At 34.9% G+C, this 16,419-nt stretch overlaps 2 protein-coding genes and 1 long non-coding RNA gene across 3 annotated transcripts in view; 1 reads left to right on the forward strand and 2 right to left on the reverse strand.

The window, feature by feature from the left end:
* LOC136822594 (uncharacterized) overlaps positions 1-718 on the reverse strand; it is a gene marked incomplete in the record, with an annotated part of 5,515 nt that extends 4,797 nt beyond the window's left edge. The window contains 1 exon segment of the mRNA XM_067078855.1: positions 473-718. Within this exon segment, the coding sequence (XP_066934956.1) occupies positions 473-655 (183 nt within the window).
* Positions 719-1,317: 599 nt separating this feature from the next.
* LOC136822581 (uncharacterized) lies at positions 1,318-15,037 on the reverse strand. Its single transcript, XM_067078844.1, has 2 exons — positions 14,945-15,037; positions 1,318-2,774 (listed from the first exon to the last, which is right to left on the reverse strand). The coding sequence occupies exons 1-2, from the start codon at positions 14,945-14,947 to the stop codon at positions 1,575-1,577; spliced, it is 1,203 nt and encodes a 400-aa protein (XP_066934945.1). The 5' UTR covers positions 14,948-15,037; the 3' UTR covers positions 1,318-1,574.
* On the forward strand, positions 11,564-12,227 carry LOC136822588 (uncharacterized). Its single transcript, XR_010848915.1, has 3 exons — positions 11,564-11,665; positions 11,874-11,949; positions 12,180-12,227. It is a non-coding gene; the product is annotated as an uncharacterized lncRNA (long non-coding RNA).
* Positions 15,038-16,419: the final 1,382 nt, after the last annotated feature.

Here is a 16,419-nt window from a genome sequence, read left to right on the forward strand (position 1 = left end):
TGCGAATAGTTAAATTCACTTAGTACTTTTGGCTACTAAGTGCGAATAGGAGGGGTGTCATCCTGTCAATAGTCAAATACACTTTACTTTTGGTAACTGCTGAGGGGTGGTGGGCTTCCAAATTTTCAATTTTTCAGTTATGATGTTTTTCATGATGTCTGGTACCAACTGTGTATGGCCCCCCTGCCTCCGACCTTATTAGGACCATCATATTTATGAATTTTTGAAAATATTTTCAGTCGTCAAAAAAAGAGACATTTTTGTGGTAAATACTGGTTTTAGTCCATAATCACCTTATTATTTCCTTCTTCTTGTTTTTTTTTTTTTTTTTTTTTGGGGGGGGGGTACTTTATAAGAGATACAATTTTCAACCCCCAGGCAATTAGACACCTCCCCTACGTATTAATATTTGAAAATGTCCTCCCCCTCCGTTAATTTGGCACCTGAGAGTAGTAAATTTGAATTCTCCTACCTGTTCTTTATAGAAAGCTTCTGAACAACTTTCATGTTTTGAATCCTTATAACAAACCAGTGAACAATAATGGACACCACATCTTGGACAATGGTACTTGGGTGAATCGCCACTGCACACAAAACATTTGACATCTCGGACCTTTAATGGTTTAGGTACTGAAGTATTTGTTGAAATTTCCATATGTGTGTTAATATTTAGTGATTTTAATTCTCTTTAAAATGGATATTTTTACTCTTTAGCTCTCTAAAATTTGGAATAGGAGAAAGAAATTTCATTAGAGGCCGGTAGCAATGACAATAGAATCGATAGAAAAGCCACAATCAGCCTAGTATTTTATATAACATTTCAAGATTTATATTGAGAAAAAACATTCAAAAATACTCAAAGATTTGGGATAAGAGTGTATACTCAATATGATCAGAAATGACAAAAATAGATAAACCAAACCAAAGTGAATTGAATTAGGCATTTATGAAGATCAGGTTCTCAATTTCAAACAACAGCATTCTCATTGATAAAACAATGTAAGAAAAACGGAGTTTGGTAAGTGGTTTTGGAATTCGTATCATTCAAAATTACTTACAAATAAAAGTAACCACTATAAGAGAAAAATCTCACTAATTTTATTTTGGTAAATTTGAAAATCCAAAACAGTGCTTAAAATTCTAAATTTTCTAAGTTTCGTTAAATAAAATGTCTAAATAATAATCAAAATTTGATAAAATAGATGGCATACTATAAAAGCAAAACCTGAACCTAGACCCTGGAGGCATTCAACAGGCTTTAAGAAATTTGCTTTTTAATAAAGGTTACAAAAACGCAAACTGTAATGGAAGAAAACAAGTTGATAAGAGCAAGCTTTGGAGACACTTACAAAAAATAGTGAATTTTTATAAAGCTATGCTTTAGAAATTTCATCCAAGAAAAAAATGTCATTGCAGGTTATAAGGGAGTAAGATCTTAATTTCCAGGTACAGGTCTAGGTTTTATAATATACAATATTCATATAAAGTATCATACAAGAATAGATAATGAAAAATTACATTTGTAAAATCTGAATTTTTAAAAAACAGTAAAAAGTTCATTATACCAAAATCTTTTATTTTGCAAAAGTTCTTCTATGGATCTCTGATTCCAATTGAGATTTGAGTCCAACTAACATTTCCAAATTGGTAACATTTGAAGTATTCTCAGTAAGAAATACTACTGGTAGTGTTGAATCTTTTCCTAACACAACAACAGTTTGGCCTTTCTGGTAAGCTTTTTCCACATCTGATTGAAGAGAAGCTAATAAAATTGATGTTCCAGTGCTTGACAACTGTTGTATTGCAGTAGTTGGCAATTGAGGAATAGTGTTTTTTGGTATTGGTGAGGTCGAAGCCAGATTCTGTTTAGGTGCTGGTGTTGTTGTATGTGGTGCTGTAGTAAATGTGCTATATTTCTTTGGTTCAGATTTATAACCTTGTGGGGGACTTGCATGGGACGACTTGAGAATTTCTCTTGCAGCTTTACTTCCCTTTAGTGCAATCTTTCTGTCAGCTCCACCAAAGACAAACAGGTGACCATTGCATTGCATAAACAGTTTATCAATAGGTGGGAAGCCGTAATCAATACAAGCTTGAAAGGTGCCCTGATTTACAGGATGATCTAACTTTGCCAGCAACCTTTTCAGACATTCAACCACTAATTTTCTCTTATCACTTTGAATGATTTCATGAATTTGATCTTGACCAAATTCAATGCGCATTGCCATCTGATGAACTTCAGCCAGCCTTACATAAGATACATCCTCATCCATAAATATTTCAAACTTGTGACTGTTTCTCAATAAAAACGGGACGTTAAATTTAAACTTGTTAGAAGACCATGTAAAAACATCATCCAGTCTAGCGGTATTGTTATTGTCTTCGTTGATGAGCTTTCTCTTCAACTGGACATAAGCTTGATTATCTTTCTGTATGATTTGGAAAAGCTGATTATAAAAATCGTCACTTTTACTAAACCCAACAAATCTTTCATCTTCAACATAATTTGGGTTCATTCTCATGATCTTTAAATCACACCCGATGACAGCCAACTCAAACTTGGTTTTTCTCAAGAAATCAAAAGTGATAGAGAATCCTTTTTTCTTGCCATTCAATTGACTGTTAATAAAAGAGACACTCAATATCTCATGGTGAACTAATAACTCGGCTAATAAACCACCAATGTACAACTCTTTTTCAGTTAAGCCAATCTCATTCAATGCACCTTGTAAATTTGATAGTGATATACCAGCCATTGTAGTTTTATCTGTCATCTGAAAAATGGAAAAAAAGGAATTTCACATTCTGAAAAGATTTTTGAAACCTTTTTAATCTTTTCAAGATTCAAAGGAGCGCTAGCCTAAAGACATGACGACCAAAGTTGTTTTCAAATAGAATTGTAAACTTTCAAACAGATTTATTTGAATAAACAATAACCTTTAACTGGTTATTATCAACTTTGATTGAATTCAAACGAATTTGAGCAAGCGTTATTGAGCAAACAAGTTCCAAAAGCCTCGCCCTTCATTGTCAGTTTTCACTTTCCAGTTTGACTCAATCACAAACAACAACACATTTGCTTGCAAGTTAAGTTGAGTTTTGAGGGAGAATTGGTACACAATCATCCTACAATCATCAATGTTCGGTTGTGTAGAACATTTCTCTGTTTATGTAGCCGGAGTGTCAGGCATGATGTCTAATTACACTTATATCTGCAGAAAAACTGTCAAATTGTACATGTTGATTGTTGAAATAGGCATTATTAGCGCTTTTTTGATACCAGTAAACATTTTAAAATTAGTTATTTGACATTTTTTTTGAGTTTTAATAGATAGAAAATTCATCACAGAAAGCACCTTTCCAATTTCCATTGGGACTTAATTTCATGGGTTGAGAACAAAATCAAAAAATCTGCAAAATTTAATTCAGGAGAAAATTTATACCATTAAAAAAAAAAAAAAATTATCCCATTCAAGTACATTGAATATCAACTGTCACTCTTCTACCGAAAAAAGACCAGAACTCCAGGTAGTTGAAACATGAGCTTTGGAAAGTGACTGTTTCGTAAGTAAACACAAGATTTTCCCCACATTTATTTAGAAGAAAACTTTTTCCAACCTCATGACAGGAAAAATAGCAAAAAATTCCCGGAAATTTCAGGAGAATCTTAGTGTGGGAAAGGGAATCTTAGGCAAAACATTTTTATTTTCTTAATACTATGAAAAATCTTTTGACAAAGGCCAGTATGTTTTTATCGAGTAAATGTTTTAATATCGATGTTGACAGTTTGCAACAATTTCAGTCTGTTTATTTTATTTAGTGAAGACTTACTGGCTGGATAATTGGCAATTTCGAATTTCTCACACAAGCAAAGTGGACAGTTTTTTAATTTTTATTTCAGATGTGTAAACATTAATGCACTTTTGGCATCACCTGAAAATAAAAATAAAATCCACATCAGCAGAAATAAAAACTTTTTTTAGGGACATTCCTATGCTAGAGAAGCAACAAAGTGATAAAATTACATGAAAATGAAAGAGCTAGAATTAGCTGATCTGATGTGATTTTTAAATTCCTCAACACCCTTTTTCTGATAAATATACAAAGTTTCAGCTTTCAAATATGTTTTATTATTTCCAGAAACATTTGTTCATCAAGAGTTGCAACTTTTTTCCGTCCGCAGCAGACAAATTTTGAAATGTTGCAAAAACATTCTGGAAATTTACCAATCTGCCGCCTAGCCCATGTCCACAGTGTTATACCACTGGAAAGCTGAAATCGCGGTCTTTCTTTTAGTAAAAACTGGAACGCTTTAGCATACATGGAAAAAAAATTAAAAGGGTTCAAAGTTACGGAAAAATGAAACATGTTTTCATGCCATTAAAAAATTCCATGAAGACGGAGTACACACATCAAACAAACTTTCAAAACACGCAACCCGAAAGCAGTAATTATAACATCACACATTCTTTCCCATGCAAGAAAATATTAAAACCCCTGTTTTGATATACAAGGTCAAGCGCAACACATTAGTAAAAGCTGCTGTAAATCAGGAGGTTCAGATCAATGTTTTGATTTGATCATTTGGCGGTTCTATTTCCAGGAGAATAATTTACTGTCGGTCGAATAGGGATAATTTTGTACCTTCATTGGTGATTTTTCAGCTTGAGATTATGTCTAATGTTATGGTTTTTTTTAGTGCTTGTTCTAAGAGATGAGCGAATATGATTATTTTCAGTTTTCAAGAGAAGCAAATTTAATCTTTCTTCTACAAGATTACACTTTAAATATAATGCCAATTATGAAATGTAAGTTTTATATTAATACTTTCTTTTTGCATAGGTTTTGCATATTTTCAATGCAATCTCACCACCGCAATTCGGTACCATAATTTTTGCATACAATTCAATATGGCGGATAGAAAGGCAAAAAGGTCTATCACCCTTGCAACCCATTCTTTAACCTATATTCCGATGGCATATTGCCAGGCTATTCCAAAAAAAACTGTACAGGGGTATTGGCGAAATTTTTTCACTAAACCCCTGGAAATTTTAGATAACAGAATATCTCCTGGAAATCAGTGGTCAACACCTGAACCTGCCTGAACACTCCTGGAAAGTGAAATTTTGTGAAAAAGGGCCTGGAGAGAACCCTCTGGAAACCTTTAAGGCCAGGCCCAATTGATTGTTTGGTTTGTGTCCTAGAAGCTTTGAAAAATGGGTCCATTGGTCGGCCGGTATGCGGTAGCTAAAATCGGAACCTTTTTTTCATTTACCCACCAAAAACCTCACTTTTTGAAATCCCTCAAGCAAGCCTGCAATCCTGGAATCTAACCGCCAATGTAAGGAAATAGCCTAAAGCCCAAATCCACAAAGACACGCGCCACGATCACAAGATAACTTCTACACTTGGAGATTAAGACGTTCGCGGTGTGTGCTAAAAGGAATACAGCTGTGACTCTCTGCTTTTAGGTACTTAATATTTGTTTTTAAAGTACAGTCAAAGTCATTCTAATTTGCGTTGGCATTCGACTCATCAAACATCAATTGAACCCTATTTACCTTCAATAGAACTTCATTGAATTACAGACGTTGTCAATCAAAAAACTTCGAACAAAAATTACAATCGAACCAATCGAACGTAATTGAACGCAAGCGAATAATTGCAATTCGATTGTCGAACGTAATCGAATCTCAATTGAAAGGCCGATTCCTGGGTAATATTCGATAGTTAGATTGGTTCGATTGATAGTTGACTATGTTCGATTGGTTTGATTGATTGTCAATTACATTCCAATTTCGTTCGATTAATATCAGTGCGTCACAAACAGCGATATTTGGATTGCACGGAAGCGCTTCAAGACACCAGCTTTTTTGGAGTTTTGTCTTGTTTACCCAAACGCTTTAATCTCGCGTAGGCTTAGGGGTCAAGACTAGAACCCCCAATACGAGACATTTGCCTGACCGAAAAAAATCATTATCATCAATTTTGTTAATGGTCAGAGTCGTTTACTCACTGAAAATACGCAACTTTCTGAAGTTTCGTTTTTTTTTGGTTGTGCTTCACTTTAAAAATAACGAAGATGAAAAGTTACCATCAATCCCGCAAGTAAAAGAAAGTATTCCGACTAGTCTACGAGAAGTGCGCTCACGTGGGGAATAGAATATCTCGCAAATTAATATATATATGCATAAAACTGACGAAATCTTTTCTTTTTTATGCATAGGTGACGTCACCATCGATCCTGACTTGACAATGGAGAACCAAATTTGGCAATGCATAATTATTACGAGCGGCCGAGAAAGTTTGTGTGACGCAAAAATTGCGCGATAAACGCCCACTGAAAATTGAAACTAGGAATTTATTGAATATTTCCCTAATGAAGAATCAAACTTTTTGTTTTTTGTAATTATTATAAATTCATAATTTTTAAATACTATTTTTTGAAAGTCAAAGGACAATGAAAACAAATTTAAGCTGATTGGGTGGATATTGGGCGGACAGGCGTTTTGCCCGTTCCAAGATCGGAAATTGAACGAGAGTAAAGGAAATTAAACGAGAGTAAAAGATGGGGGCGTCTTAGTATGTAATATTAATTCATTATTTTTTTTTTTTCGCGAATGAAAAATTAATTTGTGATTTTTGAATTAAGGAAATATAATATAATATATTTATACCTTAAGGGAAGAAATTTTCGCGGAATTTAATTTCGCGAATCAGAGTTTCAAAATGGCTAATTTCGCAGAATTTAATTTCGCGAATGAGCCGATTTCAAAAGTTTCACGGAATTTAATTTCGCGATTGAGAAGAAGTTATCAACTTAGATTAACTTTTAAGCATCACGGAGTTGTTTATATTTGTTTATAATTGATAAAAAATACATGTTATTAATGCTTAAAAATCAATTGTGTCCATCTTTTTTGGTAACACCTGGTCAAAAACAACAAAATAAATGAAGCAGAAAAAAAATCGAATATTGGTGTGTTTCGCGGAATTTAATTTCGCGAATTACGCCCCAATTCGCGAAATTAAATTCCGCGAAAATTTTTTCCGCAAAAATTTCTTATCGCGAAAATTTCTTCCCTTAAGGTATTTGATTGTCAATGCCAAAAGATATTTCTTTACTTTACGAACAATCTGCTGTGTTGCTTCGCCACTTACCCCCGGATTGTTTTAGTAGGCACTTCGGTCACGTAAATAAAAACACATGTATATGTTGAAGCCGACTGTGGACTGAACAAAATTACAATTACATAAATTATTGTGAATGAACGCTTTAGACAAATGTTTGGGAAATCAAAAAGACAACTTTTGTGAGAATGTTGAGTTTTGTTTAAATATGGCTGTTTGTGACGCACTGAAGATTATGTTCAATGAGTTTGATTGCGATTAAATTAAATTGGATCACTCTGTTAGGGCTTTTTAGTATGGGCAGCCGAGCGCTAAGTATCGTACCAAAGCGAATAAAATCTAAAGTTGAATCAAATAGACCTTTTTTTAAAGAGGCAGTTGAATAATTATGTACTCCAGCATAAAAACAATGATACAGCCATGCATAATTTTTAAAATATGCATGATACTGTATATACAGTAATTATACATGGCTGTATCATTGTTTTTATGCTGGAGTACATAATTATTCAACTGCCTCTTTAAAAAAAGGTCTATCGAACGTAATCGAATACAATCGAATGTAATCGAAGTAATTGCACGGCAAATCCTGGGTAATGTTCGATTGTGATTCGATTGCGTTTGCGTTTGACAATAGAATTACAATTTTTCGATTGCTTTCAATTGCGTTCAATTGATTTGGCGTTCGCTTCGTTCGATTGACACCGTTTGGAAACTTTAGCTAATCGCACTAAAATCAAGTTAAGAAATTTTTGTAATAAGTTCAATAGGTGCCGTAACTTGGTCTAATGTCGACACCCCTCCTCTAATTCCAACACCCTTTTTCTCAGCTGAAATTTATAGAAAGGTTGAAACTGTTTTTGTTATTAATAATATGAAAGCTTGAACCATTTTCTTAATTAAAAAATTAAAATCAAAATAAAGCTTTTCCATGACCAAATTCCCAGACGGTGTCAATCGAACAACTTCAAACAAAAATCGCAATCGAACCAATCGAACGTAATCGAACGCGATCGAATAATTGCTATTTGATTGTCGAATGTACAATCGAATCTCAATCAAAGGGACGATTCCTGGGTAATATTCGATTGTGTTCGATTGCGTTTGAGTAAGGTTAGATAGGTTCGATTGATAGTTGAACTATGTACGATTGTCATTTGCATTCGAATAATCTTCGATTTCGTTCGATTAGGATTATGTTTGATGAGTTTGATTAAATTAAATTGGATCACTCCGTTAGGGATTTTTACCGAGTGCTTGAGTACCGTACCAAAGCGAATAAAATCTGATATAATTGAATCAATCGAACATAATAGAACATAATCGAATACAATCGAACGTAATTGAAGCAATCAAACAGCAAATCCTGGGTAATATTCGATTCCGATTCGATTGGGTTCGACAATCGAATTGCAATTATTCGATTGCGTTCAATTGATTCTGCGTTTGATTCTTTCGATTGACACCGTCTGGAAATTCTGATTGAGTTGGTCTAATATCAACATCCCTTGTCTTATTGATAATTCCGACACCCTTCTTTAGAGAAAGGATGATTCCTTTCTCTAAAGAAGGGTGTCTCAATCAGAATTTGGTTATGGAAAAGCTTTATTTTGATTTTGATTTTTTAATTTTAAGAAAATGGTTCAAAAGGAGGGTTTGGTTGGCACCGCCTGAATTTATATTTTTGGAGAGAACTTTCTACTTAGGTATTTTGCTTTGGCATCTTTCGTCTGCATGGGATTTACCTCCGGTGGCAATAGATTTTGGTTCTTACCAGGCGTAATCTATCGAACAAAATCGAATTCGATTTTTAATCGAATTTATCGAAACTAATCGAAATTAATACTTCGATTAGGCTTCGATTAATCGAAACTATCGAGCCGTAATCGAATTAATCGAATTTTCCAAGGTTTTTCTCAATTAGTTCGATTACCATTCGATTAATTCGATTAGCTATCGATATATTCGATTATGTTCGATAACTTCGATTAACTTTCGATAGGTTTCGATTAAGTTCGATAATCTTCGATAAGCTTCGATAAGTGTTCGATAGCTTTGATTAATGTTTGATCTTTATCATATTTTCTCTTTTTTTAGACTTCGATCGAAGAGAACAAAACATCGAAGACGCAATGGAAAATAATATATAACATTCGGAACATTCACCGCGCTTCTCTTCGTTCTGATTAGGTTTGGCTTGTTTTTCTACAGGCGTTTCAGCGGGCGGCAAATCATTCATTTTTAAAAGGGCGCTTGACAAGTGAACAGACGAACCGTCGTAAGCCGATCGTGAAAACTTCGACACAATTTTCAGCAAAAGCTAGAGATCTAGCCCTTCGGGCTTTACACATCGTTGAGCGGACCATCCATTGAAGGGGGGGGGCGTATTAACTTCGGCCGACTTTGAAGGGCTGTAACTTTTTATAGAATGAATGAATCACATTCATTTTTTCTACACGTTTGGCCACAATAAAGGTCTTTCGGATGGTACAATAGAAAAAACAAGAATATTTATTCCTCGCGAAAATGGGGTAAAAAACGGAAATCTTTGACCGTCTTTTTTGAAACCGTGATTATAAAAGATTGCAGAAAGATATCTGTAAAAATTTTACACAGCAGTGCTGCATATAGACCAATTGTAAAGTGTACGAAATCTTTTTGAAAAATGATGAATCTTTGACGAGCTATAAGCCCTTAAAGTTGACCCTATTTTTTAGCTTATTTTGGATAATAAGTCTATGTTGACAACTTGAAATATTCATGTCAATCGATTAAGTTGTTAAACTGTTGCACGATCTAATTAGAATGACGTCACATTTTGTAGATTTTCTGCGAGAGTTACTTCATGAAGTTCATTGACATGCAAATGAGTTCAAGGATATTTTTAAGGGCCTCTTTATATCTAGCCTGGGAATCCAAGCTCATAATTTTAGAAAAAACAAAAAATACCTCACCTCACAAAGTTCTAAAATTATAGAGCTTGGTGCAGGTAGATTAGTCTGACACAGAATGTTATAAACAGTCTGTGTGTGAACCCTTGTTGACAGACTTTCTGAACTTTGGAAACCCAGGCAAACACACATAATCAACTTACCATAAAAACTCTTTCACAAGCTCTAAAGACTTTCAAAACTACTAAAAACCACATCAAAACATCAGCCACATGTATTTAGACTTCCAGTCAACAGCCATTTTGTTTCTAAATGAATCTATGTTTTCATTTTCATTTGTTTTTCCTTTTTTCTGCAGAGTCAGCTTTTTCCATAAATTATGCGCGCGCATCGAAATTATCAAAATGCGCGCGAAAGTACTGCTAAGTAATACGCCGAAAGCTGGCCAATCAGGCCGAACCTGCATTGCAGGGAAAAATGTCCCTGCAGGCGAGTTACCTGCACCAAGCGTTAGACCAGCAGCAAAAATATCATAAACTAGACTGTGAAAAAAGTTTAACGCTTGGATTCCCAGGCTACTTTATATCACGATCGATAAAAGTGAGCGGGATGAAAGTTTAAAAGCTTTCTCTTTCATGTTCAAGATGTATATTAAGGCAACGTAAAAAGGGGAAGGAAAGATACGAGAATTTCCCGAAGAAGTATCATTTTATCAGATACGTATATCCCTGCCTCATGCAAATAGCATTTTAGCTCTCCCCGCCTCTCGCGCCTCTCTGAGTGACCGCCTCTCTGGTTCCAACGAAGGAAATACCATATTACATCCCTGTCTCGTGCGAGTGTGTGTATGTGAGCTTTCCTATTTCCCTGTCTCACAACGAAGAGAATACGCATTACACCCCTTTCTCGCAACGAAAGGAATACACGTTACACCCCTTTCTCACAACGAAAGGAATACACGTTACACCCCTTTCTCACAACGAAGGGAATACACGTTGCACCCCTTTCTCGCAACGAAAGGAATACACGTTACACCCCTTTCTCACAACGAAAGGAATACACGTTACACCCCTTTCTCACAACGAAGGGAATACACGTTACACCCCTTTCTCGCAACGAAGGGAATACACATTACATCCCTTTCTCACAACTTCTCACAACGAAGGGAATACACATTACACCCCTTTCTCACAACGAAGGAAATACGCACCAATTTTTTTAGTTATTACGGATTTTCAATTTAGCAAGAACTAAGTTTCGCGAAAAGGGCCAAAATTCATGAAAATCACGAATTTACCGTTTTTAATTACTCCACGGAGTTATCCACCTAAGCGGTGGACACGTAAGGTATTTTGATTTGATTTAAGTCAATGAATCCAGAGTTTCGCCGGTTTAGGGATTGTAAAAATCTTCTAGCGCCACATGATGGACATTTAAAAATGTTAGAAAAGGTTTTGAAACGCTGTTGTGTGCCAACCGTTTCATATTTGATCGGTATTAAATGTGGCTTTGCCACATTTGAGTATCTTGCTTTTCTTTCAAGATATTCCAAATCGACACGTCGAATAATGGTACAGCTATCAAGTATCCCGGATTAAGAAGTCAACGCATCGTCATATTGGACGGCATACAATTAGGAAAAGGTATTTCGTTCTCGAATGTTTTCACCTGGTTTTATCGTCATCCTTTATACCGTTTTAATATGTATCTTTCGTCTAGTAAAAAAAATTTTGTCATGCACCCCTATTTTAGGCCGTTGACTACTAAATAACAAAAATTTATCCCAACATAGATAAAGTAAAGTTACATCTTCTAATTTACAGGATTTTGACATTAACATTTGCGTTCTAGGTAGTATCAATGACGAGTAGCGGAATATAATGACATAAAAAGGAGGGATACCGTGAAAGTGCAGAATAGTGTACAAGTAAGTACTCTCGGGTACCTAATGGCTTGGGGGCCGCTAATTAATTTTTCACTTAGGACAATTTTATAACCCCCCACCCCGCTTATTAAGTTTTGAGATAACATTAACTGTAAATTTCTTTATATGTCTAATAAATATTCGATGGGTTTTTGGTTGTGCTTTCTATCTAAAGAGCTAACGTAATGAAGCCCTGAATATACCTATTTTTGTTCATTCGTTGTCTTTTATAGGAACCACTGGATAAACCGATTATCGAGATCGTTCTCAGGTAGACAGACCCTTAAATGTCAACTTGACTAAAACACGGCAGGAAAATCATTTATTCAACATCGAAGCGCTAAGAATATGCACCCGACTGTATCCACGGGAGATTTTATATACAAATATTTTCTATTATCCCCCTATATCAGTGACCCGGTCAGCTCCACTTGATGGATAACCCGTGAAAGAAAATACATAAACCAAATCCTAGATCTTATTTATGGTCTTACCCCGGCCAACAATCGTTAGTTTTTTTAAGAATTCTTGAAATATTACTTGAAATTACTTTTTTCCTACTCGACGAAGTTAAAAGTTATCACTTAGTGAGTTTTGGAGATCCTATAGTCAGACCCGGTGGGTTTCAAAACTTCACTGGGTCACTGAGAAAGGGGTGTTCTATTATATGTGAAATATAAAAATGTACGTCTATGTGTGTCAGTAAATGTCCGGGACAGTGTATATCATCCGTTTATGTCCAAATATACGAGCGGCTTTACAATAACCACAGAGTATCATCAAATTTTACACTTGCGTTTGATTTCCAGTTTAGTGAAATCGGAGAGGTCATGTCGCAGCTATTGGTGAATTGCACCCAATGGAGAGAAGATAAAAAATCCAATTGGGGAAAGAGAAAGATCCATTTGAGTAATTCGGAACTTCCAAAAGGAGATAAACTTGAACGATTCGGGGGGAAATTATGAAAAGTTAACAAAAGTTTATCCCCCGTCACAATTTTTCCCCGACTTAATTAAACCCCAAATCTTCCTCCACTATAAGATATTTTGCAACAGAAATTTACTACTGCTATTTCCCGTGTTAGGTCCCACCGGGTTCTGTGATACAAGTGCCACGCCTATATATTCTCAAACTTTAACTATTGTCCACTAATCTGGATGAATTTTGTAAAACACAACAATAAGCAAATTCAGAAAATTCAACGTAGAGCATTGGCTGTAGTTCATCAAGATCATGACTCTAGTTTATCTCAATTATTAACTATATCTAAAACAGCATCTTTTCACATCAAATTCATTCTTAAAATCCTGGAAGAAATCTATAAAACTTTGAAAAAACAAAATCCCTTATTTCTAGCAAAACTTTTTACCATTAAAACTTCTGGCTTCAATCTAAGAAGAGGAGAACAGCTTATGCTACCTCCAGCAAACACTGTCAAGTTCGGTTTGCAATCTTTGAGTTTTGTCGGCTCTTTAATCTGGGATCGTCTCCCGAAGGATGTGAAAAGCTCTGCAACATTTAATATTTTTAGGGGAAAGCTAAAAATGCTTCCAGAAAATTTTTGTACTTGTCCATTATGTAAATTGTGGTAAATAGCTATTTTTATGAAAGTTGGAATTTATTAGTAAACGGTCACGGCTGTAACTATTTAGGACACTAGGTCCTATCGTTGTTACCAACTGAAAATAAATTGATAATAATAATAATAAAGTGTGTAGGACAGATTATTATGTTCTTCTGTTGCTTGCTTTTCCTTTTGACATGTAATCGTTACAGCTTCGGTAAAACAACAAACGCAAAGCAAATGCTTGCAGAATTTGTTTGTTCTTATAAACTTCGTTTCTTGATCCATCCTGATTCCAAAGAGGACAGGGCCTAAAAATGAAATCGGAAAAACGATTAATTAAAAAGCACGTTGTTACTTAACACGATCCCACCGAACCGGTTTACTGCCTAGTAATCGTAAAAATATACATGAACAATTAACGAGCCGTAATTACTAACAAACAGATATATTTTCATATATTTGATTTTGAGGCTGGCCGAAGTCATCTTTTGCTACTTTTTGGGCTTCTTCGGGTCATTACTTTCGAAGGAAATACTTTTAGGTTGTTGAAATTTTAACACATTAATTGAGGGATTCAAGATGATGTATAAGAAGTTTCATACTCGTACGATCCATATTTATTGCAAACGAAAATAAAAATGGTCAAAAGTGGCCGAAGTCATCTGGGTTTACGGTACGGGGTTCGCGATTTCCGAAATACCGAATAATTTTGCCAAAATTTCCGAAATTCCGTAAAAAAATACTTGCAATTCCGATACCAATTTTTTGGGCATTTTTCCTCTTTTTGACTAATTTTTCATCAAATTTCCCAAAATTCTGAAAAATGGATAAAAAACTTTCAATACCGAAATTTCGAAGCTAAAATTCATGGATTTCCGATACCGAAACAATTTCAAAATTCCGAAATACCGAAGGAATTTTGCCTGATTTCCGAATTTCCGAAGAAAAAATGGTCGATTTCCGCAATACCGAAAAACCGTACGCCCCCCCCCTATTGAACATGAATGGGACATGAATCCAAAAAAGAAGATTGGGGAATAGAACTTATCGAAGCTTATCGAAGGATAATCGAAACTAATCGAAGGATAATCGAAGCTAATCGAAGCCCAATCAAATTTATCGAATTAATCGAATTTTCCAAGGTTTTTTTTATCTCAATTAGTTCGATTAGGCTTCGATTATTTCGACTAATCGAAATATAATGCCTTCGATTAGCTTCGATTAGTTTCGATTACTTCGATAATCGAAAAATTCGATAGATTACGCCTGGTTCTTATTGCGGCGCGCTCAGAGTTTTTCTTCTAGTAGCTAGCTAGCTATAAATGCAGTTTATATGAATAATAGCTTTGCATCATGTTTAGGTCATCGCTGAATTACTTTTTAAAGGTCAAATTCAATGAAGAAAACAACAATTTGTAGAGAAAAACTTACCATACCTGAATATCTACTGTCTACTTCTGTCCTTTTGCTCCTTTTTGCCAAATGCCAATGATTAGTAGGCAGTATGGCATTTACCGTATTCGATTAACGTTCAAGAATCAGCCGTGCCGACAGCTTCTACTGTCTATACTTTGATATTTTTTAAAAACCACATAGACAGAGAAGTCGGGTCTCCCAGCTAGGTATTCTTTAGCTATCTTTAGCTATCCTGATTTCCGACAAGAGGGATGAACTGTTTAATCAGACTTTAAACTGGATAAGAACAAAACTTGCTTTTGCTCTGATTAGATCCACAGTCTTATGTTTACGTGGGTCTCGTGTGCTCAAAAAGCAGAAAACTGAAAACTTGGATGATATTATTATCACTGAAGCTACTGCTTATATAAACTAGTTTTTTTCTTTTACTATTTTCTAACCCTTTGTTTTTTCTATGTTCAACCTGTACTTATACATATAATGTATGTTACGTTTTTAGACCCAGTCAACTGAGGCTCTGGGAAATATATAAAAAAAAAAAAAAAAAAAAAAAAAAAAAAATTTTAGGGTATTCAAGCCACGGTTGAAAGCCGTGTTTCAATTTGAGTACCTGCATACGAAAAAAAACTGCATCAGACCTGAAATAACATTTCGATTTACTTTCGTTTTTAGGGAAATTCCCCAAAACCCGAAAATGCAAACCGAATTAAGAATTCTTTACCGCCTGTTCGAAATTCGGATTCATTTTAACATTTCTATGTACATAATTTTTACACCCCTTCTCACACACCCATAGGCATAGGGACCTCTTCCAACTGAAAAAATTGGCCAAAAAATAGTCCCCCAGTGGAAAATTATACTCTAATTTTGTCCCCGCTGTACCAAAATATTCAGCTAAAAAAGATTTTATTTTTACATAAAGTGCTCTCGTTTCATATTAGACACATATTTCCCCCATATTTCATATCAGGACAGTGTCTCCTTATATTGTGCTGAAATAAACAAAAAATCATTTTTTACTCTTTCTGACCATTCAACACGTTGTGTCAATTCATTGTGAAAAAGATTGTAAATTAAAATTGACGAGTAAGCAATGATACCACACTTATTTATTAACACAACACAAAACCTTTGAATTTCTCTGGTTTGAAAACAATAGAATTCAAATCCCAATCCATATGGCCCGTTATTTTGGCAGGCTGAAAACATCCTACCGGGTCTTTGAGAAAGGTTGTTTTTTGGCCCAAATTCAGGGGGGGGCACGCAGTTACTACAAGACAGTATGACACTTACTACCGTGGTGGTACTGTATTCAGAAGTTATGAAAACAGTTACTACACAGTGTAGTAACTGCTGTTTGGGGGTGGTGCCAAACACTAAAAATAGCACTTTTGGTGTAGTAAGTGCTTATATTTTAATACTTTTTCACAAAAAATAAAAAAATTCTTTGTTAAAAAAAATATTTTTGTTATAAATGGACGAAAAAAAAT

Source organism: Clytia hemisphaerica, unplaced genomic scaffold (genome assembly GCF_902728285.1).
Source record: "Clytia hemisphaerica strain Z4C2 unplaced genomic scaffold, Clytia hemisphaerica genome assembly, whole genome shotgun sequence".
Lineage (NCBI taxonomy): Eukaryota > Metazoa > Cnidaria > Hydrozoa > Leptothecata > Clytiidae > Clytia > Clytia hemisphaerica.